The 27,352-nt window shown below is 48.2% G+C and overlaps 2 protein-coding genes across 2 annotated transcripts; both read right to left on the bottom strand.

Annotated features, from left to right (window-relative positions):
- Positions 1–172: 172 nt before the first annotated feature.
- LOC122925191 (ribonuclease P protein subunit p25-like protein) lies at positions 173–17,940 on the bottom strand. Its single transcript, XM_044276707.1, has 2 exons — positions 17,878–17,940; positions 173–1,515 (listed from the first exon to the last, which is right to left on the bottom strand). Exon 2 carries the CDS (start codon positions 1,496–1,498, stop codon positions 941–943), a length of 558 nt encoding a protein of 185 aa, XP_044132642.1. The 5' UTR covers positions 1,499–1,515; positions 17,878–17,940; the 3' UTR covers positions 173–940.
- Positions 17,941–19,434: 1,494 nt separating this feature from the next.
- LOC122938247 (dynactin subunit 3-like) lies at positions 19,435–27,082 on the bottom strand. The gene is made up of 7 exons (XM_044293632.1): positions 26,963–27,082; positions 26,195–26,279; positions 25,197–25,283; positions 24,969–25,052; positions 23,442–23,500; positions 21,431–21,490; positions 19,435–20,911 (listed from the first exon to the last, which is right to left on the bottom strand). Exons 1-7 carry the CDS (start codon positions 27,044–27,046, stop codon positions 20,822–20,824), a joined length of 549 nt encoding a protein of 182 aa, XP_044149567.1. The 5' UTR covers positions 27,047–27,082; the 3' UTR covers positions 19,435–20,821.
- Between the last annotated feature and the right edge of the window lie 270 nt (positions 27,083–27,352).

Here is a 27,352-nt window from a genome sequence, read left to right as displayed (position 1 = left end):
AGCAGCCATCTTTACTCTTCCCTGCAAGAAGGGACTCAACCAAGGAGTCTTGATGAGAACAGACATATCAGCAATGGCTGCTGCAAACGTACTCACATTTATTAGGGAAGGAGCCTCGGCTTCTAACGCCGATCACTCCTCGTCTTATCCCAACCAAGAACCACACAGAACAGAACATTGGCAACAACATTTTATAACCGGTCAGGAAATCTTCAGCTTCCATTGAAGGGGGTTTGCACCATTACACGTTATCTCCTTTTTCACAATTTAAAGGAGGTCTGACTGACGGTGGTCTGATTGCTGGGGCCCACCAGTCACAAGAATGGGGGCCTGTGGGCCCCACTTTGAATGAAGCGTCCTGCCGCTCCATTCAGCAACATAGAGCTGTGCGTCTACCACTCCATGCAAACAAGGAACACGGCCCCTGTTCTAGCGATCAATTATTGGGGACAACCCCTTTAAAATAATTTAGGATTGCAGGTCATCTTGACCACTGAACCTTTGGGCACAGATCATTGAAGCATATGTCCTTAAAGGGGTTGGCTCATCTCACACATTGGTGGCATATCACTAGGATATGCCACCTATCTCTAGAACAGGGCCCCCAAATCGAAGGCAAACGCACACTGAATGCTATCCACTTCTGTGAGAGCTTCAAAAAGAGGGGAGCAAGTTTGCCCGTCTATTTCCAGAACTCCCATAGGAGTGAAGGGAGAGCCACCTCTTGGCTATTTTCGTCACTTCCATATAAGTGAATGGCGGGTGGCCAGGTTTGTGCGGTGTGACCTCATTTACTTTGCGGGCCCCGTTCTAGAAATATTTGAGATTGGTGGCATATCCTAGCGATATGTCACCGGTGTGCGAGATGGGTCAACCCCTTTAATGATGACTGTAGACAGGAAGGTCCTGCACTGATCCTCCGTTGATAGCTCAGGTCAGTCTATGCCTTCTTGGGGGTCTCTCCACGTCCTCCAGGAGGTCTCGGCTGTTTTCTTCCAATTGATGCTCCTCGACCCAACCCTGGTTTCCTCCTCTTTGGCCCTTTAGACTCCACTTTAAGTTCCTGGATCCACATGGAGTCATAGTCGCCTGGAGCTTGGTACCCTGGCTCTGTAGTATCTAAAGGGTCCTTACTGAGAAGAACACAGATCGAGGGACTGTTCCTTTTCACAGTGAGGGGATCTAACCCCACCTCAGGCACGATTGGCTCCCAGATCTCTTCAGTTGGTCTATAAAGGATCTTTGTGATCTGGTGAAGATCCTTCACCCTTCGTTTCATGATCTCCACGCAGGTTATAGTCTTGCTGAGGGCTTTCCCAGTACCACTAAACAATATCTGCCGCACACTCTCACTCTCCATCTTGCCTATAGCAAAACTCATCAGGTTCCGGATCTTGCTGCCATCTTTTACCTTCATCTCGATAATATCTGGGGGAAGGGCAGCAAAAGGCATCTCCATGGGTTTGTCTTCCACCCTCACCTTCTTGTAGTTTTCCATAATCGAGTGTCGAGGCTCTAAGTGTAACAAATCAATGAGTTATTCAGGTGTCAAAATACACTGACCTCAGTAGGCACAGATAGACAGATCTCCACATGAAGCCCATCTAAACAAACCTAATGACTTCCCAAGAAATTACAGCAGAACCCCCCCTTCTCCCAAATTTAGCACTAACGTGGCTGTCGCACTGGACATGTCATCCCCAGTGAACAATTCCACCCAAAGACATCCTAAGTCAAGTCAACCAACGAGCCCCACCCAAAAGGAGGACACGAGAGGTCAACCAATGCACCACTAGAACACCCTGCTTATCACTGTGTATGGTATAAGGACAGGAGAGAACACAGGAGAGATGAGAACTGATTATCTATCACCACTAGAACACCCTGCTTATCACTGGTTATAGTATAAGGACAGGAGAGAACACAGGAGAGATGAGAACTGATTATCTATCACCACTAGAACACCCTGCTTATCACTGGTTATAGTATAAGGACAGGAGAGAACACAGGAGAGGTGAGAACTGATTATCTGTCACCACTAGAACACCCTACTTATTACTGTGTATCGTATAAGGACAGGAGAGATGAGAACTGATTTTATTTCAAGCCACGGAGGCTCCTATTGCTATATCTTCCTTTACTACAAAACCACAGCAGCAAAGAAAAAAACTTGAGATTAGCATATCTCCATGGTAACAAACCCCTCCCACATGGTCCCCTATATATAGTCTGTCACAGGAAACCCTCCTCTTTCTTTGCTGCTGCCACAGCTAAGTACTTCACTGTGTCATTTTTTCTAATGTTATGCATAGTAGATATATATATTTCTTTCCATTACAGGGCGCACTCTTCTTTATTCACTAACTTAATTTCTGTCAGTTTATTGTTTTTCTCTGGTTTATTTTGCCCAGGTAGTTTAAATTTTTTTAATCTACATTGCGCCCATTAGGTTTTTCTTCATACTGCTTCCCTATTGTCTTACTCTTCTATCGGCTCTCAGATATTACCCCGCAACCGCACTTCCACTTTCGCCGTACCTGACAGGGTTTCCGTCTTCCATTTGGTTCACTTCTCGGCGGCCATTTTATCAACTGTCACTTATCTTTCCTTTGAGCGCGCGTTTCCACTAAGCCACGCCCCCTCTTTTTTCTGAGGTGAATTTATTCCCTGCATCGCTTCAGATAGAACTGCTCTGCGTCTTGTGGGGTAACTCACCCCGTTTATTTGTGTGCCTTTTCTTTCAGCTACCCCATACTTTATAGTTTATAATAGTGACCATTAATTATTCATTTATACTGTATCCTACATAGGCTATTATGGCTCATACCCCATCTAAACAGTCTATGGCAGAGGATTCTGAGGTAGAATTTCACTCCCCTGCTACAGCTCCTACATTTAGTGGAGCCCCTTTAATGTTAGAACCTTCCCATGTGGATATCCTACAACGCTCTGTGTCAGAGGCTATTATGGCGGCAATGGGATCCATGTCCCATTCCCTATCCAGGTCAATTGCTGATGCACTCATAGTTCAACCTCCCCCACCCAGGGTTGACACCCAATCAGGTACTGCTTCCCATCCAACCTCCAGAACCGAATTGATTGGTGTGTCCAAAGCCACCCATGATAGCGCGCCAGAATCGCGCAAAAGAGCCTATTCCCGCCAGGCAGAAAAGGCGAGGAGCTGGAAATGTGCCAGAGCACAACTAGAGTCAGATTCAGGATCCGAAATTGGTTCCGACTACGAGGAGGTTAGGTTCGAGGATGAGGAATTCGCAGATGCAGACCTGTCTGACTCCCCATCTGCTCGGCCCATTAATAGTTCCGCTACAGCGGCAGGACCGTCTACTTCTCAAGCTGCATCAGGTTCATCGGGCCCTTTGACCGACCCCTCTGGGGAGCCATTATTTGACCCCGACTCACTACACCATCCAAGATCGGCTGAATGGCTACTGCTGAATCATGTAGCCCAATATCTGGAATCCAGAGTCCGCTGCCCTCTCAGTAAGGAGGCACGTAAAAAGCTCAAAGCCGAATGCCCGCGGCCTTTAATAGCAAACAAAGTTTGCGATACACCAGCAGTAGACCCTAAGATGGTCCAATTTCTTTCCAAAACTGGCTGGAATCCTAGGAGAGGCCTAGATTCTGCTCTTCGGGCGTGCCAGGACAAGCTCCTGGACGTCTTTGGGCCCCTAGCCAAGATTTTCGAATTGGCCGAGACCGCTAGAGCGGCTAATGAGTTTGTGGACCCTGAGGTCCTCCGTGGTTGGACACAACGTGCCATTTGTATAGCCGGGAATGTTAACACTTCCCTTTCAAATCGAGAGACGTAAGGCGATCTTATTTAAGATCAAGCCAAAATTATCTAATCAGGCCCTATCCGAAGCAGGTAGTGAGGCACAAGGTCTCCTTTTTGGCGACTCATTTATAAAAGATATGAGCAAATATGCTGGAGCATTTACGACCCTTGACAAGGCCCAATCCTCTATGAGGAGGGTTTTCCATCCTCGTTTTTCACACAGGGCCGGCAGTTCCAGGGGCCGTCTGTCCGGCCGCTCCTCATTCCAGACCCGGGGCTCGGGTCGAGGTTCCTACAACCACCGCTCCTTCTCTGAAAGATCCTCATTCCAGGATTCCAAACAACCATCGGGTTTCTTCCCATCATGAGGTGCTCCCAATCGTAGAGGCTTCCGTGGAGGCTCCAGCTCCCGTCGCCCTTTCGGTAAGTGTACCTCCACTTCTTTCTTCTCCAATTTGTGTAGGGGGCAGACTCCGGCATTTTTCTCGTCTTTGGTCCACCATCACCACGGACACTTGGGTGCTCTCCACAATTCTTGGTTTCCAAATAGAGTTGGTAAGTCTTCCAAGTCTCCCCACCCTATGATAACCCCATCAGACACCCTATTTCATATAGACAGGGAGCTGATGGACCTGCTCAGAAAGGAAGCGATCGAACGTGCACCAAATTTCCCTGGGGGTGTCCTGAGCACTATCTTTCTGGTGCACAAGAAGGGCGGCCAAATGCGTCCAGTCATTAACCTGCGCCCCCTAAACAGTTTTGTACGGTATCGACACTTCAAGATGGAGGGCATCCATTTTCTCAGGGATCTTCTACTAAAAGGGGATTGGATGGTAAAACTCGACCTAAAGGACGCATACCTCACTGTCCCAGTAGAAGAATCCTCCAGAGACCTACTTCGGTTTCTGTGGAAGGGAGAAACTTGGCGCTTCACTTGCCTCCCCTTCGGCCTCTCGTCGGCTCCATGGTGTTTCACCAAACTCATGCGGCCGGTAGTAGCATGGCTTCGCAGTCGAGGAATTCGACTAATTATCTACCTGGACGACATCCTTTTGTTGGCCCAGGACAGACATACCCTTCTATCACATCTGGAACTCACTTCGAACCTGTTAACCGGGTTAGGATTCCTCATCAATTACGACAAGTCCGTTTTGACCCCAGCACGGACAATGGAATTCCTAGGGTTTTCTGTGAATTCAGTAGCAGAAACCCTCAGTCTTCCGACAACAAAGATCAAGGAGATTCGCAAGGAATTACGCAGAACACTGGAAATACCACAAATTTCCCTTCGACATCTGGCTCGGATCATCGGCCTCCTATCCTCCTCCATCCAGGCCGTTTTTCCAGCCCCATTACATTACAGGGCCCTTCAACGCCTGAAGACGGCCCATTTACACAGGGGAGCCACCTACGCGGATCTTATTTGTCTAGACGACGAAACTCGGGACGAAATCCGTTGGTGGATCTGCAATCTCCAAGCCTGGAATGGGAAGGCGATTTGCGGTCCTCGTCCGGATTTTACAGTAAATTCCGATGCCAGCCTCCTCGGCTGGGGGGCCCACTGCGAAGGCATTTCTACCGGAGGTCCTTGGTCGATGGAGGAATCTCCTCTGCACATCAATGCTTTGGAGCTCCTGGCGGGCTCATTCGCCATTCGCAGTTTTGCGAAAGACATGATCAGAACTTGCATTCGACTACGCATGGACAACGTCTCCGCTGTCCGTTATGTCAATGCCATGGGCGGTACACATTCTCCCATGCCTTCTCATTTGGCCAGGGAATTCTGGTCTTTCTGTCTGAGCCGGGAACTTACAGTGGTGGCGGAATATATTCCAGGATTACACAACGTTCAGGCGGACTGGAGCTCACGCTATCTCAGGGATGCCAGCGATTGGAGATTAAACTCGCAGGTGTTCTCTGCCATCTCCTCAGTCTGGGGTCCTGTTTACATCAACCTCTTTGCTTCCCGTTTGAACAAACTACCGAGATTCTTCAGTTGGTGCCCGGACCCGGAAGCTGTGGACGCATTCCTTCAGGACTGGTCCGAAGACCTCCACTACGCGTTTCCGCCGTTCTCAATGATCCCGAGAACCCTGAGTCAAGTTCGTTTCCAATCAGCAGAGATCATCTTGATTGTTCCGTTCTGGACCACTCAGTCGTGGTTTCCCAACCTTTTGGAGCTTCTCATCCTTCCTCCTTTTCTCTTGCCAGATTGTCCAGATCTTCTCTTAGGTCCGGGAGACGTTCAACACCCTCTTCTTCTGGAGGGTTCTCTTCGACTACTAGCTTGCAGAGTATCAGGCGTTCCCACGAAGGCCGCGACCTTTCGGAAGCAACTTGGAGATTACTGGAGGAGTCTTGGGCTCCCAGCACTAGACGGGTTTATAAAGCAGCCTGGAGATCTTGGTCTAGTTGGTGCGTGGACCGGAGTCTGGATCCCGTTTCGGCCCCTGTAGTGGACATCTTGAGTTTTCTTACTTCCCTATTCGAGGATGGCAAGGCCTATCGGACTATAAATCTTTTCAGATCCGCCATTTCCTTTTTTCACCAGGGTTTCGAAGGCCGTCCAGCTGGACAACACCCATTGGTCTGTCGCTTACTCAAGGGTTCCAGGATGTCCCGTCCTCCCAGACCATGTTTTTCTGCCACATGGGACGTTTCTTTGGTTTTAAATTTCTTCTCTTCCTGGCCTTCCAACTCCGAACTTTCATTACGTCAATTGTCGGCTAAGCTAGTCACTTTGTTCTGTCTTATCTCTTGCAAGAGAGTTTGACGTGAGAGCTTTAGATTATGACGCCAGATTTTTCTCTCCTGAAGGAGTCACTTTTGACATTTCTCGTCGAACTAAGACCCAGATTCGCTCCGTTTCTATTCCTTGTTTTCCGGCGGTTCCCGCTCTCTTGTTTACGGGAATATGAGTCTCGAACCTTATCTCATCGTTCCAACGAGGTCCCTCAATTGTTCCTTTGTTATCGCCATCCGTTCGCCCCGGTCTCCACCACGACTTTGGCCAGGTGGGTGAAATGGCTCATGTCTTTGGCAGGCGTTGACACTTCCGTATTCACTGCTCATTCTACTCGGAGCGCGTCTTCCACTTCTATGATGGCAGCAGGTGCTCGTCTGGAAGACGTTATGAAAATTGCAGACTGGTCCAGGGTATCAACTTTCAGAGAATTTTACTTTCGTCCTACTCAACATGTATTTTCTTCTGTTATTGGACAGCTTTAAACTCGCAATAGGAGCCTCCGTGGCTTGAAATAAAATTGGATGATTTTACAAATTTATGACGTAAAGTCATGATTTTATTAAAGACACGGAGGCGAGTATTGCGCCCCCCCCCCCTCATTTTCTTATTTCCCTCCCTTGTCACATTAATATATTTATCTTACTATTTTGCTTTTGTATTGATTACTTTATGCTTACTATTTATCATGTTGTTTACTGCTTTGCATACATATTTTATTTTAAAGGAGACTAGTATCCCCTCTATGCGATTTCCTGTTTCTGTTCTTTCTTCCAGTGTGACTTAATCATCTTTATTGGCTGGATTACATATGATCTACGTTCCTAGTTTCCAGTTACAGCATCGCAGTTCCAGTTCCTCCGGTTTCTCGAATTCTGTTTTCCAAGGTTCCTGAAGAGTTGGAGTGGCATCCGCCAAGAAAGAGGAGGGTTTCCTGTGACAGAGACTATATATAGAGGACCATGTGGGAGGGGTTTGTTACCATAGAGATATGCTAATCTCTTAAGTTTTTTCTTTGCTGCTGTAGTTTTGTAGTAAAGGAAGATATAGCAATACTCGCCTCCGTGTCTTTAATAAAATCATGACTTTACGTCATAAATTAGTAAAATCATCCAATTATCTATCACCGCTAGAACACCCTGCTCATCACTGGATATAGTATAAGGACAGGAGAGGTGAGAACTGATTATCTATCACCACTAGAACAACCTGCACAAAGAAATCCCAACAGCATCTAATTATCTTGTGTATGACCAAATGCAAAATTAGGAGTAACTAAAAAACACAAAGGGGCAGATTAACTGATCCTGTCTAAAATGTAGATGTCATAGTTACACTGTGTAAAAGATGCACCAAATTCATCACAGTACGGGGTAGATGACAAATTTTGTCAATGGCCAGACACCTGTCTAACTTTACACCAGCTATTAGTTGGCTTACTTTGCATCAGAATCTTGTCACAACACAAAGCATCTGAAGCCATACCCCTTAAGGGAACTTTCACACTTGCGGCAGAGGATTCTGGCAGGCAGTTTCGTCGCCGATACTGCCTGCCGGATGCAGCAATCGGGAAGCAAACGGATGCATTTGTGAGATGGATCCAGATCCGTCTCACAAATGCATTGCGAAGCCGGATCAGTCTTTCCGGTTGTCATCTGGAAAAACGGATCAGGTATTCGTTTTTTTTCTCATTTTGTAAAAGGTCTGCGCGTGCATAGACGGCAAAACCGCATCCGTTTTGCCGGAACACTTGGAGCCAGATCCGGCATTATTGCATTTCAATGGAAATGAATGCTGGATTCAGCATTCCGGCAAGTGTTCAGGATTTTTGGCCGGAGAGAAAACTGCAGCATGCTGCGGTATTTTCTCCGGCCCAAAAAACTTAAGAGGGACTGAACTGATGCATCCTAAACGGATTGCTCTCCATTCATTCTGAGGGGTGGCATGCAAATGGTGCAAAGCCACAGGCTTTATGTAACTATGCCCATATACATTGTATTTTTCTTGCATGCCTTCAATACACTGTATTACACACTAGCTTCAATATTTCAACAGACGACAACTCGCAAGGTTTTTTTAAATGATTTTGCAGTAAAGTAAAAAAATTGCCCTTTAAACCGACCCCAACCCACCCAGCATAGTAACCAGTGTACTATTCACACAATTATAAAAGACCAAGAAGAACACAACTTGTAAAGTTTTAACATAATATATAATTAAAGGGCTTGTCTAGATTATTAATATTTTTTTTATTGTATCCTAGCCAACTGTACCTGTGGGAAAAGCCCTACTCATCTGCTACTCGCTGATCATTTCAGGCTCCCTGGCTTTCTTCCAGTCCCGGTCAGTTAACTTTTGCACAGGTGGGGGTCATCTGCACCACTGCAGCCAATGACTGGCCTCAGTGCCGAGATGTCCCCAGTTGTCAGGTTGCTGCTAGGGTACGTTGAGTCACTGACGGAGGCGCACGTGAACCCTGTTCCTGCGGAAGTTGACAGAAAGGGACCAGAAGATCACTGAACAAAGCAGCTGGGACCTCCCCACAGGTACACCTGGATGGGGGGAAAATTTTCAGAAGAAAAGCTAGACAATGACTAAGGAAAACAGTAATGTCTCCGAACATCAAAGTCAATGAATATCACATGGTAATAACATAGTCCTATCTGCAGGCAGCAGGTTATAGAGCATGAGGAGCTGAGGCCTATATAGTTTTATAGGAAGAGATTCAGTAAAAACTTTTATTTTAGCCATTTAAAGCACTTTCAGTGCTTAGCAGTCCAGTGGTCGGCAGCCTTCCCTCAGTGGTCGGCAGCCTTCGCTCTGACTGTACACACAGAGAACTGTCGATCCCTGATAGGAGTCCAGTGGGCGCTCCTCAGTGGTCGGCAGCCTTCGCTCTGACTGTACACACAGAGAACTGTCGATCCCTGATAGGAGTCCAGTGGGCGCTCCTCAGTGGTCGGCAGCCTTCCCACTGACTGTACACACAGAACTGCCGATCCCAGATAGAAGTCCAGTGGGCGCTCCTCAGTGGTCGGCAGCCTTCGCTCAGACTGTACACACAGAACTGTCGATCCCTGATAGGAGTCCAGTGGGCGGTGCTAAGTATAGAAAAAGCAGAGATTTCAATAAAACTCAAGTTATATTGAATAGTTTCCCATAAATCTATACAGCAGTCAGCTCAGCTCCTCCAGCACTATCACATGCTGCCTGCAGATAGGACCGCATGCACAACATGAGGGGCTCCCTTCACTCTTATTGTGCAGAAGGAGGAACAGGAAAAGTTAAGATTTTCTTGACTGCTCCGCCTGATGAAAAAAGTGGCGCTTCAACATGTACCAGTCTCTTCCTCAGGACGTGTCTGTTCCGGCAAACGCTTATATTCCCTTTAATAGAACAATTCTGGAGCATCTGCTCTTCTACCCCTCTGGTGCGCCATTTCTCGTATTACTCCGACATGAATACATCAACTACAAGGGGGGGAGTGGGTGCCTCTGCACAGTTTGATCGTGTCCTATCAGACCAGCCAGTAAATGGCAGTTTATTTGTAATTTCTAGCAGGAATAATAGAACACCAGCACAACACAAGAGTGGAGAAAAGAGGCTTCAGAACTGTTAATTCATGGTGAATACAATAATAAAACAGACGTGTCAGGGGAGGGGGGTGGGTACTCTTTAAAAGGATGTAAATAAATTAAAGTCCAGAAGATGTAAAAAATAAGAATCACTACTCCAATCCACCGATCCCCAGCTGCTGCTCTGCACTTCCTGTCCCAGTTTAACACACCAGAAAGCCCAGCTCAGCCAATCGCAGACTGAAGCAGGTCACCACTAAGGGCCGAGAGTGGCCAAATGGCATGTTGAGCTGGGACAAGTCGTGCAGAGCGGAAGAGACCGGAGCAGCAGATCGGTGGAGATAAGTAACCACACGGTTTTTCATGTAATTAGGTTTCAGGTTTAATTGCGGTTCTATTTCGGGTACAGTTCGTTGTGTAGCTGTGTACTTTTTAAGGCTACGTTCGCCATAATCACATCTGGCTCTATTCGTTGTAGAACGTCTTTTTCAGCAGCCATGAGAAGAAACGCTTCCACGTGCTCCACAACCTGCTCTTGCTCATTTGGAGTACTGAAGTACTTTCTTCACATGCCATGTTGTCGGCAGAGTCAGCAGGTACCTGTAGGCTATACCCATGTTCTGGTACGCCTCCGTGAACAAGTTGTAGCGTTCCAGCGACAGATAAAACGCACACTGCAGTTCCGACATAGTCTGCGCACAGACTTCTTCTCATTGTGCTCCAGCTCCTCCTCGTTCTCCTGTAGGTATTCCTCGGGCAGAGATCTCTTCAGCCTGTCCCAGTTATTAGCCAAGCTCACAAGCTCTGATCGGAGCTGTTCATTCGTTACGTTCCCCTCAAACGTGGCGAGTAATTCACCCAGCTTTTGAAGTGCATCACGAGGCAACGAAGTCTTTATCTCTCTAAAGCGTGCAGGAGACATCCAAGCCAGATTACAATACAACATCTCATTCTTCTCAAACCTTGCATTTAGACTCTCTACGGCTGTGTCCAATACCCTGTTATGCACACCGACTGCAAAGTCTTTAAATGCGTCGGCGGTCGCTTCTTCGGAAGAAGCTTCTCTGGGAATCCTTTTCCTCACTACTTTCACTGGAAAGACGTCTTCGATGACGATATCACGTGTGAGGCTTCGCTTATCAAATTCCTCCGTCGCCCATTCAACAAAATTATCAACCTCCTCAACGCCCCTTTTTATTTTCTCCAACTGCTCCAATGTACTCATGGCCATCTGATGCGCTTTTAGCAGATCGATCCCTACTGTTTGCAGATATTTCGACAAGGCTGCCGTCAACATGAAGATGCGCAGATAGATATTGTAGAAGTCCTTCCTTGTAGCTTCTAGCCTTGGCTCTTAAGTCAGAAGAGTCTTTTTCAGATACTTCAATGGTGTCGAGGGACAGAACCACATCAACATATAAAGAACTGCTCGGGTCGTCGAATGAACCGAATACTTTAGTCAGTATTACGTCTTCTGACCACCAATGTGTTTCACAAATGGTTTGCAGCCTGTGGTGTTGATAGTCATTGCACTCTCCTTCATAAAAGATTCCCTTAAAAAAACTGCAACCATCTTTAAGAGAGATAGAAGAGTGAGGCTGCAGCAATAGGTGATCGAGTCACGTCCAAAATCCAAAAGGTTTATTGCATGGTCATAACACCACACGTGAACACGTTCTGGGGACTTGTCGCTGAGCCAAGCCGAGAACCTATTGTAGATGCCTTGCATGACCGATGTCCAAGTCGTTAGTCCTCAGTGTTTGCTTCAGAAGTTCAAGGGACCCTCTACTCGTTAAATCCGCACCACTGACAACAGCGAGTAGTCGCTCCTGGGCGCCTTTCAATTTGTCCACGTACCGAATTATGACAGAACATTGGTCCTTCGCTGAAATATCTTGCGTCGCGTCCAGCTGCACAGAGAACATGCCAGCCTCTCCTACTTCATCAGCAATGGACTTAATTAAGAATGCAATCACTTGGAGGACATTGGTTATAGTGGTTTTTGAGAAGAATGTCAACGGACTTTCATGACCAGTACTTCCCGATTCATGCGCCTGTTGACATTTTCCAAATGACTCTTCAACCCTGTATCGTAGTTGCTGAGAAGTATAAGAAATTCTAAAAAGTTCTCCTGGTCCAGCAGTGAATCGCACAAAGTGTATGCAGCATCAGATGCCCCGTAGCGCAGTCCTCGTCTGCCAACCAGTCTGATAACAGAGCAGTCATGGAAATGGTGGTTGAGGTTATGTTCAATTTCCTCTTTTCTTCTCCTGTTGCTCTGAAAAACCAATGCCTTCCTGCTTTAAGGCTTGCATATGAATCTCTGCACAAGCATTATTGTGTTTGCTGGTCTCGTGCTCGTTGATGCGTTGGGCGGTGTGCGTCCAGTCTTTCATTACGTCAAAGAAAAAAGCTTGCTCGTTTTTCTTTGGCCTAACAAAAATATCAATGGCTTTGCTTGTCCGCCATTTAGCTGATCTTACTTCAGATAATTCTGGTTGTGCCCTACCACTTGTGGTGGTGTCTACACTGGAGCTCTCAGTGTCTTCTGGTCTTTCTTCTCTGCATGTGTAGGTTATAATAGGTCGTTCTACACTCAAGCGCTCATTCTCTTCTAGTTCTTCTCTGCATGTATAGGTTATACTGCAGCGCTCATTCTCTTCTAGTTCTTCTCTGCATGTATAGGTTATACTGCAGCGCTCATTCTCTTCTAGTTCTTCTCTGCATGTATAGGTTATACTGCAGCGCTCATTCTCTTCTAGTTCTTCTCTGCATGTATAGGTTATACTGCAGCGCTCATTCTCTTCTAGTTCTTCTCTGCATGTATAGGTTATACTGCAGCGCTCATTCTCTTCTAGTTCTTCTCTGCATGTATAGGTTATACTGCAGCGCTCATTCTCTTCTAGTTCTTCTCTGCATGTATAGGTTATACTGCAGCGCTCATTCTCTTCTAGTTCTTCTCTGCATGTATAGGTTATACTGCAGCGCTCATTCTCTTCTAGTTCTTCTCTGCATGTATAGGTTATACTGGAGAGCTCAGTCTCTTCTTGACTCTTATTGTCCGTGCCATTGCTTGAGGTGCGGATAAACTTCAGATCTCATTCTCTTTTTGGATATGCTTGTCTTTTATTGGCGGCCGCTGAGCTGGGGAAGGTCCACTACCTTTAAACAGGTCGCTCAGCTCGGTTCAGGTTTCCGCGTCTGAGGCCAGCAGCAGTTTTTTCCTTTCACGCAGTCTTTCTGCTCCACCTTTGAGTTTTCTTTTTCTCTCCATCTGAAAAATGTAACATACAGTTATAAATGTAACGGACCCATTAGCAGTCTGTTCTCCTGATCAAGGACATGGCTCAGTCACACTGGGTACAAGTCACACACACTGGGGAACATTAACTAATAAAATCTCATTTTTTGACATTGTAAACTTTAAAATTTTGCACAAGATTTATCAAATTGTCTGAGGCTGGATGATAATGATGCAAACGCTGTATAAAAATTGCACTTTATCAGTAAATCTGCCCACTGTGTGTTTATACCACCTATTAGTTGGCTAAACTTTATGCCACAATTGTGAGTGAAAACGTCGGCGCATTTCCACGTCAAGAGGATCCATACTGTGACTTAATCGTCTACATTTGTCCTGGGCCGACACTTTCTGCATTTTGCCCGTTTTGTGGATTATCCTTTTATGACATAAGTGGAATAATCATCATTATCATCACGTACTATGACATAAGCAGGGAAATGTCGGCACTCAACAACAACTCCCAGCATGCACTCCTGCTGGCTGTTCTGGTCACTCCCATAAAAGTGACAGAAGGATTCTGGGAGTTGTAGTTTCAGAACACATGGAGTAATGGAGGTTGCTCTCAGCGCCGCGACATCGCAGAGAGCATCATCCGCGCCCCCCCCCCGCGACATCGCAGAGAGCATCATCCGCGCCCCCCCCCCGCGACATCGCAGAGAGCATCATCCGCGCCCCCCCCGCGACATCGCAGAGAGCATCATCCGCGCCCCCCCCGCGACATCGCAGAGAGCATCATCCGCGCCCCCCCCCCGCGACATCGCAGAGAGCATCATCCGCGCCCCCCCCGCGACATCGCAGAGAGCATCATCCGCGCCCCCCCCGCGACATCGCAGAGAGCATCATCCGCGCCCCCCCCGCGACATCGCAGAGAGCATCATCCGCGCCCCCCCCGCGACATCGCAGAGAGCATCATCCGCGCCCCCCCCGCGACATCGCAGAGAGCATCATCCGCGCCCCCCCGCGACATCGCAGAGAGCATCATCCGCGCCCCCCCCGCGACATCGCAGAGAGCATCATCCGCGCCCCCCCCCGCGACATCGCAGAGAGCATCATCCGCGCCCCCCCCCGCGACATCACAGAGAGCATCATCCGCGCCCCCCCCGCGACATCACAGAGAGCATCATCCGCGCCCCCCCCCCCGCGACATCACACAGAGCATGATTCGCAGGTTTACAGTGGGCCTATGTACAGGTCATTGCTTTATTGCTTAGCACGGGTGGGATGAGCTGCAGATATTCTATAGTGGAATAGCATGCTGAAAATCCATAGACTTTAACAGCAAAGTAAAAGTGCAAGTGTCATGGCGGCTGATACGGCTTGCGATGCTGCGGATGGCGTTTGTGATTAGGGATGAGAGAATCGACTTCGGATAAAAAAAAACGAAGTCGATTCGCAAAAAACTTTGTAGCTTCGAGCTCCGTACAGTATTAGAATGTATTGGCTCCGATGAGCCGAAGTTATTGCTTCGTGAGACTTCGGGTAATAACTTCATAAATTAATTTGTACTATAGAAAGCCATTTCCCGAACTCTGGTTCGGTTCCAAGTGATGTTTCGCACGCAAGATGAGGATTTTCAGCGGACCAGTACCTCGTATTCTGGGAATTTACTTGACCTGATAGATGAAACCGTCATGAAGTCCAGCAAAGGGTCCAAACGTCTGTTAGCAACCAAAGTCAGCGACCAAGTCCAGTAATTTCCGTGGCTCTTTCAGTTCCTGCAGACACGTTACTCGGTGCGGTTTCCGGTTCGGAGATTTCAGCTCTCGCTGATACGTCGTTCCTGATACACCGACTTGCTGAGACAGTCTTCGAGATGATTTTTTGGGGGGGGGGGGACACTTGCTCCGCTGCTGGATTTCATGCACAACTTCAGCCGTCCTGATGGATGGAGGCCTCGGTTGCTTCACGTTTGACGCCATTTGTGAACCAGACTCCGAATACGACGTTTCGCTGGTGGTTCCGTTCCTGGGGACTTGTCGGCAAAGGTCTCTCGTGTTTCCTTAAATCGATCTGCTTCGCACAGCGCCTTCCACAATCACTATTCACCACCTTTCTGACACAATAGGCCACTTTTATCACACTGAATAATAAATCAGTCTTAGTTGCCCATAGCAACCAATCAGAGCTCAGCTTTCAGGTCCTACAGGGCTCGGAAAGAATGAAAGCCGAGCTCTGATTGGTGGCTACGGACAAGATTTACTATTAGGCCGTTTGATTTGGAGATATTGGAGGCGGCTGGTTTTTCGTGGGCCACCCTGTAGACTAGAGCAGTGGGGGGAGGGGAGCATGACTTATTCTACAGGTACGACACTCTGCAGGGGTCCAAGGAACTGGACAAATCCTTTAAAACGGAAGAAATGAGGGCGAATTGGGACAACTGAGAAGACGATCTATCGAGCAAAACAAATTGTTAAAAGAAAACGTGAAGTGTTGTGCGGAGTGTGAACGGCGTTCGGACAGACCTGTGCATCTAACGGCCAGCAATAGCATATCTTCTATGTGACCCGCAGCTACAATAACTAGGGCGCATTTACATTTTACCCACAACTGTACTTGCTTATAAATTTAAGAGGAATATAAAGAGTTAAATTAGTGGCTGCTGAGATCCCCCACTGTCCAGCTTAGAGAGATTGGTGGCCTCCAGCTGGAAGAGACACAGGACTGTCAGCCAATCAGCACGGCTGGGAGAGTAGACCCTAACTGTCCTTTTCAGCTGGATGCCAGGCGTGGGATTCTGCAGATTAAACACTTGACTTACTTTTATATCTTTAATCCTCTGTTTTTCACAACTGCCGACTCCGGCCGGAGAATTATTCTGGCCGCAACAATGTCCGCGCTCGGCGGTTCTGGGGCTCCACCCTTAACACAGACATAGAGTTACTCCCAATGACGGCGCTCGGATCAGACGCAATTAGGAGATGTCCGTTTATTGGAGTAATGCCAAACAAGGTATCCACATTTGGGAGTAACCACGATGTTTCGGGCAGACCTGGGAGGACGCCCTTCATCAAGCTCAGGTTCCTGAAATGTATGGCACAGAGATGGTGGCGGTACCTCGGAACCAAACCCAAGTTCTGCAAATGTTTTTTTTTTTTTTTACAGTAGAAACCAATTTATGAAGTTATTACCCAAAGTACCGCGAGACTTCGCAAAGTAATAACCGGCTCATCGGAGCCAATACATTCTAATATTGTACAGAGCTCGAGATTATGGGGCAGCCATAACTGAGGGTATTTTCTGCAGGACAAGTAGTGGTTTTCGTTGGTGCCCTTCTGGGTTTCAGTGTCCAAATTTCTATAGTTTCTGCACTTTAACCCCTTAAGGACAGCTACGTCACGGGTCCGATCCCTAAAAACGGCACCCGCATCTGAAAGGTAAGATGTATGCGATCAGCCTTATGGCTGATCGCATACATGTGCCGCGGGTCTCTTTAAAATAGCAGAAACCCTGTCTCTGCTATTTTAAAGAGACCCGCGGCACATGTATGCGATCAGCCATAAGGCTGATCGCATACATCTTACCTTTCAGATGCCGTGGTCAAATGTGACCACGGCATCTGCGCAGACTGGTACTGAAAGTGACGCGCTTCCGGTCTGGTAACAGCGTTCCCCGGCTGAGATCGGGGGACCCGTTACCTCGATCTAATTGACCGACGCCTCAAGTCGGCTTCAGAGTCAATTAGATGTATATATCAATCCAGGCCACTAGGTGGCAGCCTTGTATTGATATAGTGCAAATGAAGCCTTCAATGATGGTTATTTAGGCATCACTGAATACTATGGGCAATCAAATGACTGACAGTTATTGTCACCCGAGGGGACTTTAAAAAAAGTAAGAAAAAGTTTTTATAAATATAAAAATAAAATAAAAACAAACCTAAAAGTTCAAATCACCCCCTTTCCTTAAAATAAAAATACTAAGGCTACGTGCACACGACCATTGTGCGTTCTGCGGTCCGCATTGACAGCCATTGATATAACTGCCTATTCAAGATGGGTGCGCATCCGAGCCGCCAAAACTGCGGCTCGGATACAGACCAAAACAATGGTCGTGTGCATGAGGCCTTAACCAATAAAAAAGAAACGTCATGGGCATCGCAGCGTGCGAATCTGCCCATACTATTAAAATATTACTATATTAATGGCATACGGAAAATGGCGTAGCGAGGAAAAAAAAAAAGGAAAAAAGCCAATTTGCCATTTTTTTGTCACTTCACCTACCCAATAATTTTTTTATAAAGTGATCAAAAAGTCGCACTCACTTAAAATTGGTATCAGTGAAATAACAGATCGTCCCTCACAGCCCCCACATATGCGCCCAGATCCATGTGTCTCCCTCACGTCACACACAGGAAGCGAGGCCGCCCCCCGCCACCAGAGGGCGCCCGGGAGTCAGCTCCAGCGGACACCCGCCAGTAATACAGACGGACACGGTGCCCTGTATCTCGACGGTCACTCACCTCAAATTCCAAGCTGCAGACCAACACATGTCCGCTCTTCACTGTGCAGCCGCCATACTGCTCTGAGCACTTCCGGTGGGTGAGGCTAAGCAACCTGCCATTTCTACTGGTAGATCCGCTCTACACCTCCGGATATGCGTTCCAGTGTGGCACGCACGCGTCATGGAACTGAAAGCTCTGCAACCCGCTGCCCCCTGCCGGACACGAGCGTTAACACAGCTCCCAGTAATGTAAGTACAGAATCCTGCACCACTACGCCGTCCACTGGTGGACATCATTCAGCATCTTCTTGTTAACCCCTCCACTGATGTACATAATAAGCAACCACTTATTAACCCCTTCTCTGCTATACATCAAGAAGCACCCTATTAACTCCTCTCTTGCTGTCTGTCACCCAGCATCCTCTTATTAACCCCTCCGCTGCTGTACAAAATTCAGCATCTTCTTGTTAACCCCTTCCCTGCTGCACATCTTCATCCAGCATCCCCATATTAACCCCTTCACTGCTGTACATCACTCAACATCCTCATATTAACCCCTCCCCTGCTGTACATCACCCAAAATCCTATTAACCCCTTCCCTGCTGTACATAACCCAACATCCTATTAACCCCTCCCCTGCTGTACATCATTCAGCAGTCTCTTATTAACCCCTTCCCTGCTGCACCTCTTCACCCAGCATCCTATTAACCCCTCCCCTGCTGTACATTACCCAGCATCCTCATATTAACCCCTCCCCTGCTGTACATCACCCAGCATCCTCATATTAACCCCTTCCCTGCTGTACATCACCAAGCATCCTCATATAACACCTCCCCTGCTGCACATCACCAAGCATCCTCATATTAACCCCTCCCCTGCTGTACATCACCCAGCATCATATTAACCCCTCCCCTGCTGTACATCACCCAGCATCTTCATATTAACCCCTCCCCTGCTGTACATCACCCAGCATCATATTAACCCCTTCCCTGCTGTACATCACCCAGCATCTTCATATTAACCCCTCCCCTGCTGTACATCACCCAGCATCCTATTAACCCCTCCCCTGCTGTACATCACCCAGCATCATATTAACCCCTCCCCTGCTGTACATCACCCAGCATCATATTAACCACTTCCCTGCTGCACATCACCCAACATGCTCTTATTAACCCCTCCACTGCTGCAGATCACCCAGCACCCTCATATTAACCCCTCCTCTGCCGTACACCATCCTCTCACCACCGCTCCTGAATATAATCTGGTGTTCAGCGCTTTTCTTACAGTGATACCTCTGCTCCTCGGACATGGATGACGCCCTCCTGGTCATACATGGATTTTTCACGTGACCCTCATTACGGTCTATTCACCTACATGTACTGGACAGTCCCAGAAACCTGCTGCGTGTGAACAGAGCTGGAACCAGCCAACACCACTGGGGGGACGACTCCTGCCCATGGGACAATCCAGCAAATGATGAAGGGGTTAATGGCCTTTACTGACACAGGAAATCATTTGGTAAGTGAACCTGTGTGCTGCGGTCCTGTTGTCAGAGAAGACGCGGATCGGGAGCCGCACTCGTCCGGGTTATACATTTTATTGGGATTAGAAACGAGAAACCAGTAAAACGATGACATCACGGATCCTCCACAGGTGACGGGACATCGGCGGGGTCACCCCATATATAAACATGGAAGGGGTCTATACTGCGGGGGGAGGGAAAGCTCTAGTTTTATTAGGGCAGTGAGATCCTGACTCCAAAAACAGACACTAAACACAGCCAAACCTGCAGCGGGGGGGGGGGGGTCAATCTGTACATACAGTGCCGTCACTCTGTAAACCCTTCACTTTTCATGTGTATTAGGCCTCATGCACACAACAGTATTTTTTTGCGGTCCGCAAAAAGGGGTTCCGTTGTTCCGTGTCCGTTTTTGTTTCCGTGTGTCTTCCGTTATTTTTGGAGGATCTCCAGACATGAAGGAAAGTAAAAAAAAAAAAAAGTTTAGTTTGCCATGCAAATGATAGGAAAAAAACGGACGCGGGCGACAATCTTGTGTGCATCCGTGTTTTTTCACGGACCCATTGACTTAATTGGGTCCGCGAACCCTCCGTGGGACTGGAGACACGGATCACGGACGACAAACGGTGCATTTTCAGAATTTTCCACGGACCCATTGAAAGTCAATGGGTCTGCAGAAAATCACGGAAAACGGACACAACAACGGTCGTGTGCATGAGGCCTTACTCCAATTACATCCAGAGCTGCATTCACACACCTGCTGTCTTCCGGGTTAGATCTGAAGACCGCCGCTGCCTGTAGTGCATTGTGGGAGATATGGCCACTGTCACTGGGACTGTAGAGGCGGCTCGAACCGGCCCTATGGAGAGTGCAGGCACCCAGGGGCCCCTGTGACTCCCGCAACACATCATGGCAATATCTGTCTGCACATTCTGCGCTTAGAGAGCTGCAGCTCTGGCTGTAACGAGTGCAGGACCTAATGTTACTGCAGAATTAGGAATGCTGCTCTGGTTGTAACTAGAGTATAACACAAGACCAGTACAGAAGGTGCACAGAGTGACCCAGGTTTGTATAGAGAGGCACCATGAGCTGTTGTCAGACTCCACAGCCCCATCCCCCGCCGGCACAGACAGATTACGGGTATAAATAAGACGCTCCTTGCTGACGGTCTCCTCCTGTAAGTGCTCCTTATAATGACGCTTTATTAAACATTGGGCTCCTGTCATGGTGCCCATCGCTCGTCCGGCAGCAAAAAGCACAGTCCTCGTGTGTACGGAGACAGGAAGTGGATCTGCCAATCCTGAGAGACGATAGGAGGGAAATGCGGCATGGCAGCAGAGATCAGCGGCGCCCGTCCATCAGCAGCACAGGATAAGAAGAGCCGCTGCTGGAGTGTGGAGGACGGTACATGCAAAGTACATGATGGCGGCTCCGGTCACCGGGGTCACTCCGGGCGAGGCTTCACCTGTTTTGCGGCTTCCAGCTGAGAAAGAACCTCGTCCCACATCACAAACTGCTTAGAAAGGAGAAGGGTCTGATAGAGCGGGTCAAGTCAAATAGCAGGGGTGTTACATAGGACTGCAGGTGACATCTACTACATCATCTGTACTCTGAGAGTTGTAACTGTGTTATCTGAGGTGTTACATAGGACTGCAGGTGTCATCTATGGTGTTACATAGGACTGCAGGTGTCATCTACTACATTATCTGTACTCCGAGAGTTATCACTGTGTTATCTGTGGTGTTACATAGGACTGCAGGTGACATCTACTACATCATCTGTACTCAGAGAGTTATCACTGTGTTATCTGTGGTGTTACATAGGACTGCAGGTGACATCTACTACATCATCTGTACTCAGAGAGTTATCACTGTGTTATCTGTGGTGTTACATAGGACTGCAGGTGACATCTACTACATCATCTGTACTCAGAGAGTTATCACTGTGTTATCTGTGGTGTTACATAGGACTGCAGGTAATGCAGTATTAGCACACTCGCTGCCTGCACACACAGAATGTTGGCGGTAGGGCAGTGTCCGTATATGAAGGATACCATGCTGTTGTAGTCCTCGAGGAGTTTCTTGGTCTCAGCCGTTATCTCCTCGCTCTGGTCCTGTGGAGGAGACACATACGGCAGGTGACAACCTTCTGTAAATGGGGGTCCCCCCCCACCCCGTAGTCTATCTGCAGTCCCTGATGTACGGTGAGCTGCGCTTCTGCCGCCGGTCACATGACGCTGACACATTTTACCTTCTGCAGACGTCGCATACACGGGGGGAGGGGGATGTAAGGAGCAAAACGTGGGGCGTCAGATCGTGTCACTGTGAGGAAGGTGCAGTGAGGGGGAGGGGAGGGGGGGGGGGGAGATGGCGCAACAGGCGGAGCTTATCCAAAAACATTTTCCAATATACGCGCACCAATGTGCTGTCATAGAGTTCCAGGAGTCATAAGAAAACAAATACATAAAAGTCTACAGAGATGATGGGAGTGATGCTTTGTGTGTTATGGAGTGATGAAATCATAGGAATAGGAGGATAGGGATGATGGTAGTGGTACATTGTGTGAGATTAGAGTGTAAGCTCCTGTGGAGAGGGATGATGAGAGTGATACATGATGTGTTATATGATTATTATATTGTGAGCTTCTGTGGAGAGGGATGATGAGAGTGATACATTATGCATTATATGGTGATTAGATTGTGAGCTCCTGGGGACAGCGATGGTGGGAGTCATACACTGTGTGGTATATGGTGATTAGATTGTGAGCTCCTGGGGACAGCGATGGTGGGAGTCATACACTGTGTGGTATATGGTGATTAGATTGTGAGCTCCTGGGGACAGCGATGGTGGGAGTCATACACTGTGTGGTATAAGGTGATTAGATTGTGAGCTCCTGGGGACAGCGATGGTGGGAGTCATACACTGTGTGGTATAAGGTGATTAGATTGTGAGCTCCTGGGGACAGCGATGGTGGGATTCATACACTGTGTGGTATATGGTGATTAGATTGTGAGCTCCTGGGGTGGGAGTATACATTGTGTATTACAGAGCAATCAGATAATAGCTGAAGAGGACAAGGATGATGGGAGTGGTTATACTTGGTGTCAGCACTATGGCATACATTGGTGCTGTGTCATTAGGTGTTAATCTCCTGTTGGTGACACATTATAGCCCCCGGCCGGGGCCGCCCCCATTACTCACACCCTTCCTGTCTCTAATGCTTCCGTTTTTCAGTCAGCAGAAAAAAAAGCCATAAAATTGTCCTGTAAACCGGATTATCTCTGAACGGCCGCAGTCAGCATCGCACCGATCAATGAGAAACTGCAGCCACCGCCAGGGAGCAACCCTTGCGCTGCCAAAGACAGGAGGCGTAGGAATGCAGCTTGGGATGTGAATGGAGTATAAAGTTGGTCATCTACAGTACATTAAAGGGCATCTGTCAGCAGTTTTGTACCTATGGCAGCTGAAGACATCTGTGTTGGTCCTGTGTTCATATGTGCCCGGCATTGCTGAGAAAAACGATGTTTTCTTATATGGAAATGAGCCTCTAGGAGCAACGGGGGCGTTGCCATTGCTCCTAAAGGCTCCGTTTTTTTCTGCAACTGCTGCTCCCTGTCTACTTTGATTGACAGGGCCAGGCATGATGAGGTTTTCACTGCCTGGCCCTGTCAATGTGTAGAGAACACAGCAGTTGCAGAGAGCGCAGAGCCTCTAGGTGTAATGGTAACGCCCCCGTTGCTCCTAGAGGCTCATTTGCATATATTAAAACACAATTTTTCTCAGCAATGCGGACACATATGAACACGGGACCAACACAGATGCCTTCAGCTGCCGAGTGCACATGTAACAGGTCAGCCAGTGTCATAGGTAAAAAAAACTGCTGACAGATGCCCTCCTGACTCTGACAGACTATGGATTGGGCATGTGTAATTCCCTTTCGTTCCCCGTAGACATAACCCTGGGGGGGGGTACAGAGGTGGCAGAAGCTTCCTCCCCACTCAGAACACATGCATGCTCAGCCGAACAAGTGTACATGTGTGTGGGTCACAGCCGGCGGACACCTACCTGATGCTTTATGTGGATCTGGGACAGAGTCTGTAGCTTGGAGGCCTGCGCCGGCACCGCTGCCAACAGAGAGAGACGGGTCAGAAAACAGCCAATAACCACCGACAGTAGCAGGGCTCTGCATTTATGTAAATGAGGCTTAAAGGGGCTTTCCACTCCATTATTTTATCTCCTCCTCCGCCATAACTTTTTTAAATTCTCTGTTCCCACAGCCATATGAGGGGGGGTATATTTATCAAAACTGGTTTAAAAGAAAACTGGCTTAGTCGCCCATAGCAACCAATCAGATTCCACCTTTCGTTTCTCAGAGCTCCTTTGGAAAATAATGGGTGGAATCTGATTGGTTGCTATGCCTAGAACTAGGCCAGTTCTACTTTACACCAGTTTTTGTATTAAATTTGTATTGTTTTTTATTTAGTTTTACTGCTTAAAAAAAATAAATAATAATCTTTGCATTGCCATTTTCTGACATCCATAACTTTTTGATATTTCTGTCTATGGAGCTGTGTGAGGCTTGTTTTGCTGGGCGAACTGTGTTTTTTATTGGTACCATTTTGGGGGTACATTTGACTTTTTGATCACTTTTACAAAAAAAAATTTTTTGGGGGGGTATGTTAGGTTTACTTTTTATATGTAAAATTGGGAAAGGGAGTGATTTGAATTTTTTATTAATATTTTATTTTTTTACTTTTTACCGAATAATATTTAGTCTCCTTAGGGGACTTGAACATGCGATCTTCTGTTCGCTTGTCCCATAGACTGCAATAGAATACTATTGCAGTCTATGGGATTCTGACAGGGTGTCTGTGAAGCTGGGCCTCGGGCAGTCAGCCATGACATCCTTGGGAACCTCCACAGGGCCCCAAGCTGTCTGCCTAACCCCGCAGATACCACAGTCACTACTGACAGCAGCATCTGAGGGGTTAAATGACCTAGAACACCCTAATTGAGGCTGGGTGTATGGGGAGCCCAGCACGTGAGCCCGTTCCATACATCCCCTTACTGCTGATCACATACATGTACTTGATTTTCGTTAAGGGGTTAATGAACGGTTCTGAAACTTTTGATTGTCATTCTTTCCCAATTCTTCGTCATTTTGAAAGGTCTTAACTTGCTGTCAGTAATTGGGAGCTTTCCTGTTTACATCCAGGGGCTGAAAACCTGAACATTGCACTTTTTCACAGCTGAGGGTTCATTTTACCTGCACTGACACATTGTAACAAACTCTCTGGACAGGAGAGAGATTTGTGCTGCCTTTACCTCACAGAGGGTTGTCAAGACAGGGTGCAACTGTAGCAAACCCTCCGCTGTGAGAAGTATCAAGCTGGTACCGGTTTCCAGTCTCTGCGTATAAACTTGTCTAGTCACTGACAGCAGGCACAGATGTTGAAAAAGGGCGAGAAATTGAAATTGTCAGAAAGTTGGCGAACTGGATGAAACTTAATTTACATAAACCGGGAAAACTTTACACAACTTCTGTGGGGTTAGTATTTGGGTCGCTTTGAGTCCTCCAGAGCTGATCTTCACCTTTGATGTGCTCACTGTCCAGCAGGGGCTGCAGGGAATGGAGCTGCTCCAGCAGTGCGGCCTGGGACAGGATGTACTGCTCCTCTGCGGGAGAGAGAGGCAAGAATCACAGTCCTGACAGGGATCCCCCTCCTCCCCCAACCTGAGCCCCCCGGTCATGGTGAAGACCTCAGGGGCTCACTTACAGCTGTGTGGAGGGAAACAATCAGGGAGAGCGTCAGCAATCACCTGCCAAAATGACCTCCAGCTTTATGGCGTCGGGGACAGCGATTCTGTCGATGTACTGAGGGTCCAGATACTTTATCAGGTCGTCGACTGAAAGACAAAGGGCAGGGGAGGCTCAGATATCAGACACAGCTGTACCAAACCCTCAGCTCTGTGAAGTCTTGGGTCAACACTGTTTTTGTTGGCTACTGGACGTGAACAAGAATGTTGTTATTCACTGGCAGCAAGCAGAGAAAATGAGAGATTTGAGACAAGGTAGATAAGACTGATGCAGAACAGTTATGATGTCAGATCTACATACATAGCGTTAGGGCTCATTCAGACGGCCGTATGCTGTCCGCAAAAATACTGAATGCTAACCCATTTTTTTGCGGATCCGCCAAAAAATGGATAGCATTCAGTATTTTTGCGGACCTATAGACTTCAATGGGGCCATTTCCTGATTTTCACGGACAAGTATAGGACATGTTTAATTTGTTTTGCGGAGCCGTGGAATAGAAAAGGGCCCCATAGAAGTGAATGGGTCAGCATCTAATCTGCAAAAAAAACGGATCCGCATTTTTGCGGATAGCATACGGCCGTCTGAATGAGCCCTTAGAGCAGGCATCCTCAAACTGCGGCCCTCCAGGATGATTCCTGTGTTCTGGCAGGGCCACTTCATCCCTCTAAGGCAGGCATCCTCAAACTGCGGCCCTTCAGCTGTTGCAAAACTACAACTCCCACAATGCCCTGCTGTAGCCTGATACCTGTAGGCTGTTCGGGCATGCTGGGAGTTGTAGTTTTGCAACAGCTGAAGGGCCGCAGTTTGAGGATGCCTGCCTTAGAGGGATGAAGTGGCCCTGCCAGAACACAGGAATCCTCCTGCGGGGGCCAGTAGAGCCTCACTGAGGGGGCAGGACAGGCAGATCCTCTCACCGGGTCCACCTGAGGAGTTCTCCTGCCGGTGTCACAGGGAACGTCACGGCTACAGTTATATATCTGCCCCCCCCCCCCCCTCTTACTTTTCTTGTACAGGGTCTTCACTCGCTCCCTCTTGCTGGCGATGTTCCCCAGAGCAACCTGCACTTTCATCAACCCGTCTGTGACCTGCAACACAAACACTGGTCTGAGTGGAACTGGGAGAGGGGGGGGGGGGGGGGGGCAAAAGAGGAGGGTGGGGATGTGATACAGTGACGGGTGGGTGCGGGAGATGATGTGATACGGTGACGGGTGGGTGCGGGAGATGATGTGATACGGTGACGGGTGGGTGCGGGAGATGATGTCATACGGTGACGGGTGGGTGCGGGAGATGATGTCATACGGTGACGGGTGGGTGCGGGAGATGATGTGATACGGTGACGGGTGGGTGCGGGAGATGATGTCATACGGTGACGGGTGGGTGCGGGAGATGATGTCATACGGTGACGGGTGGGTGCGGGAGATGATGTCATACGGTGACGGGTGGGTGCGGGAGATGATGTCATACGGTGACGGGTGGGTGCGGGAGATGATGTCATACGGTGACGGGTGGGTGCGGGAGATGATGTCATACGGTGACGGGTGGGTGCGGGAGATGATGTCATACGGTGACGGGTGGGTGCGGGAGATGATGTCATACGGTGACGGGTGGGTGCGGGAGATGATGTCATACGGTGACGGGTGGGTGCGGGAGATGATGTCATACGGTGACGGGTGGGTGCGGGAGATGATGTCATACAGTGACGGGGTTCAGGTGATGACAGGGTATCCGGGGGGACTACAAGTCTCAGCATGCTGTGGTTAGCACGTACCTTCCTTGTCTGAGCCCCGCTCTCCCCGTACAGACGCTGCTCCAGCTCCTGCACCCGACTCTGCAACTCCCGGAGCTCCGCCATCGTTCTCACACCACCACTTCCGGGATACACAGGAAGTGCGTCATCACTATACGCCGCTGGTGAAGCGGCTATGCCCGGAACCAACATGGCGCCCGTCACAGGTCCTCCATGGCCAGTACCCCAAAATATTTTACCCGAGTATCATAATCCCATATCATGAGTGTATCCCAGTAATAGGAGCCTCATCAGTGCTCTTCCCAAATAATATCACAATGCATCATTAGTGTACTCCAGTAATACTCAGGGCAACGTAACACATCCCGGCTGCTGCAGAACCTCATAGTACACACCTCAGCTGCTTCAGAA

This window comes from Bufo gargarizans, chromosome 1 (assembly GCF_014858855.1).
Source record: "Bufo gargarizans isolate SCDJY-AF-19 chromosome 1, ASM1485885v1, whole genome shotgun sequence".
NCBI lineage: Eukaryota > Metazoa > Chordata > Amphibia > Anura > Bufonidae > Bufo > Bufo gargarizans.
The sequence above is the reverse complement of the archived record's forward strand: the minus strand, read 5'-3'. Positions and strand labels throughout refer to the sequence as shown.

Coding starts and splice junctions, on each gene's coding strand:
- LOC122925191 (XM_044276707.1), bottom strand. CDS start 1,498: ATGGAAAACTACAAGAAGGTGAGGGTGGAAGACAAACCCATGGAGATG.
- LOC122938247 (XM_044293632.1), bottom strand. CDS start 27,046: ATGGCGGAGCTCCGGGAGTTGCAGAGTCGGGTGCAGGAGCTGGAGCAG. Junction 21,491..23,441: donor AGATCCACATAAAGCATCAG/GTAGGTGTCCGC, acceptor TCTCCTCCACAG/GACCAGAGCGAGGAGATAAC. Junction 20,912..21,430: donor TCGAGGACTACAACAGCATG/GTATCCTTCATA, acceptor CCGCTCTATCAG/ACCCTTCTCCTTTCTAAGCA.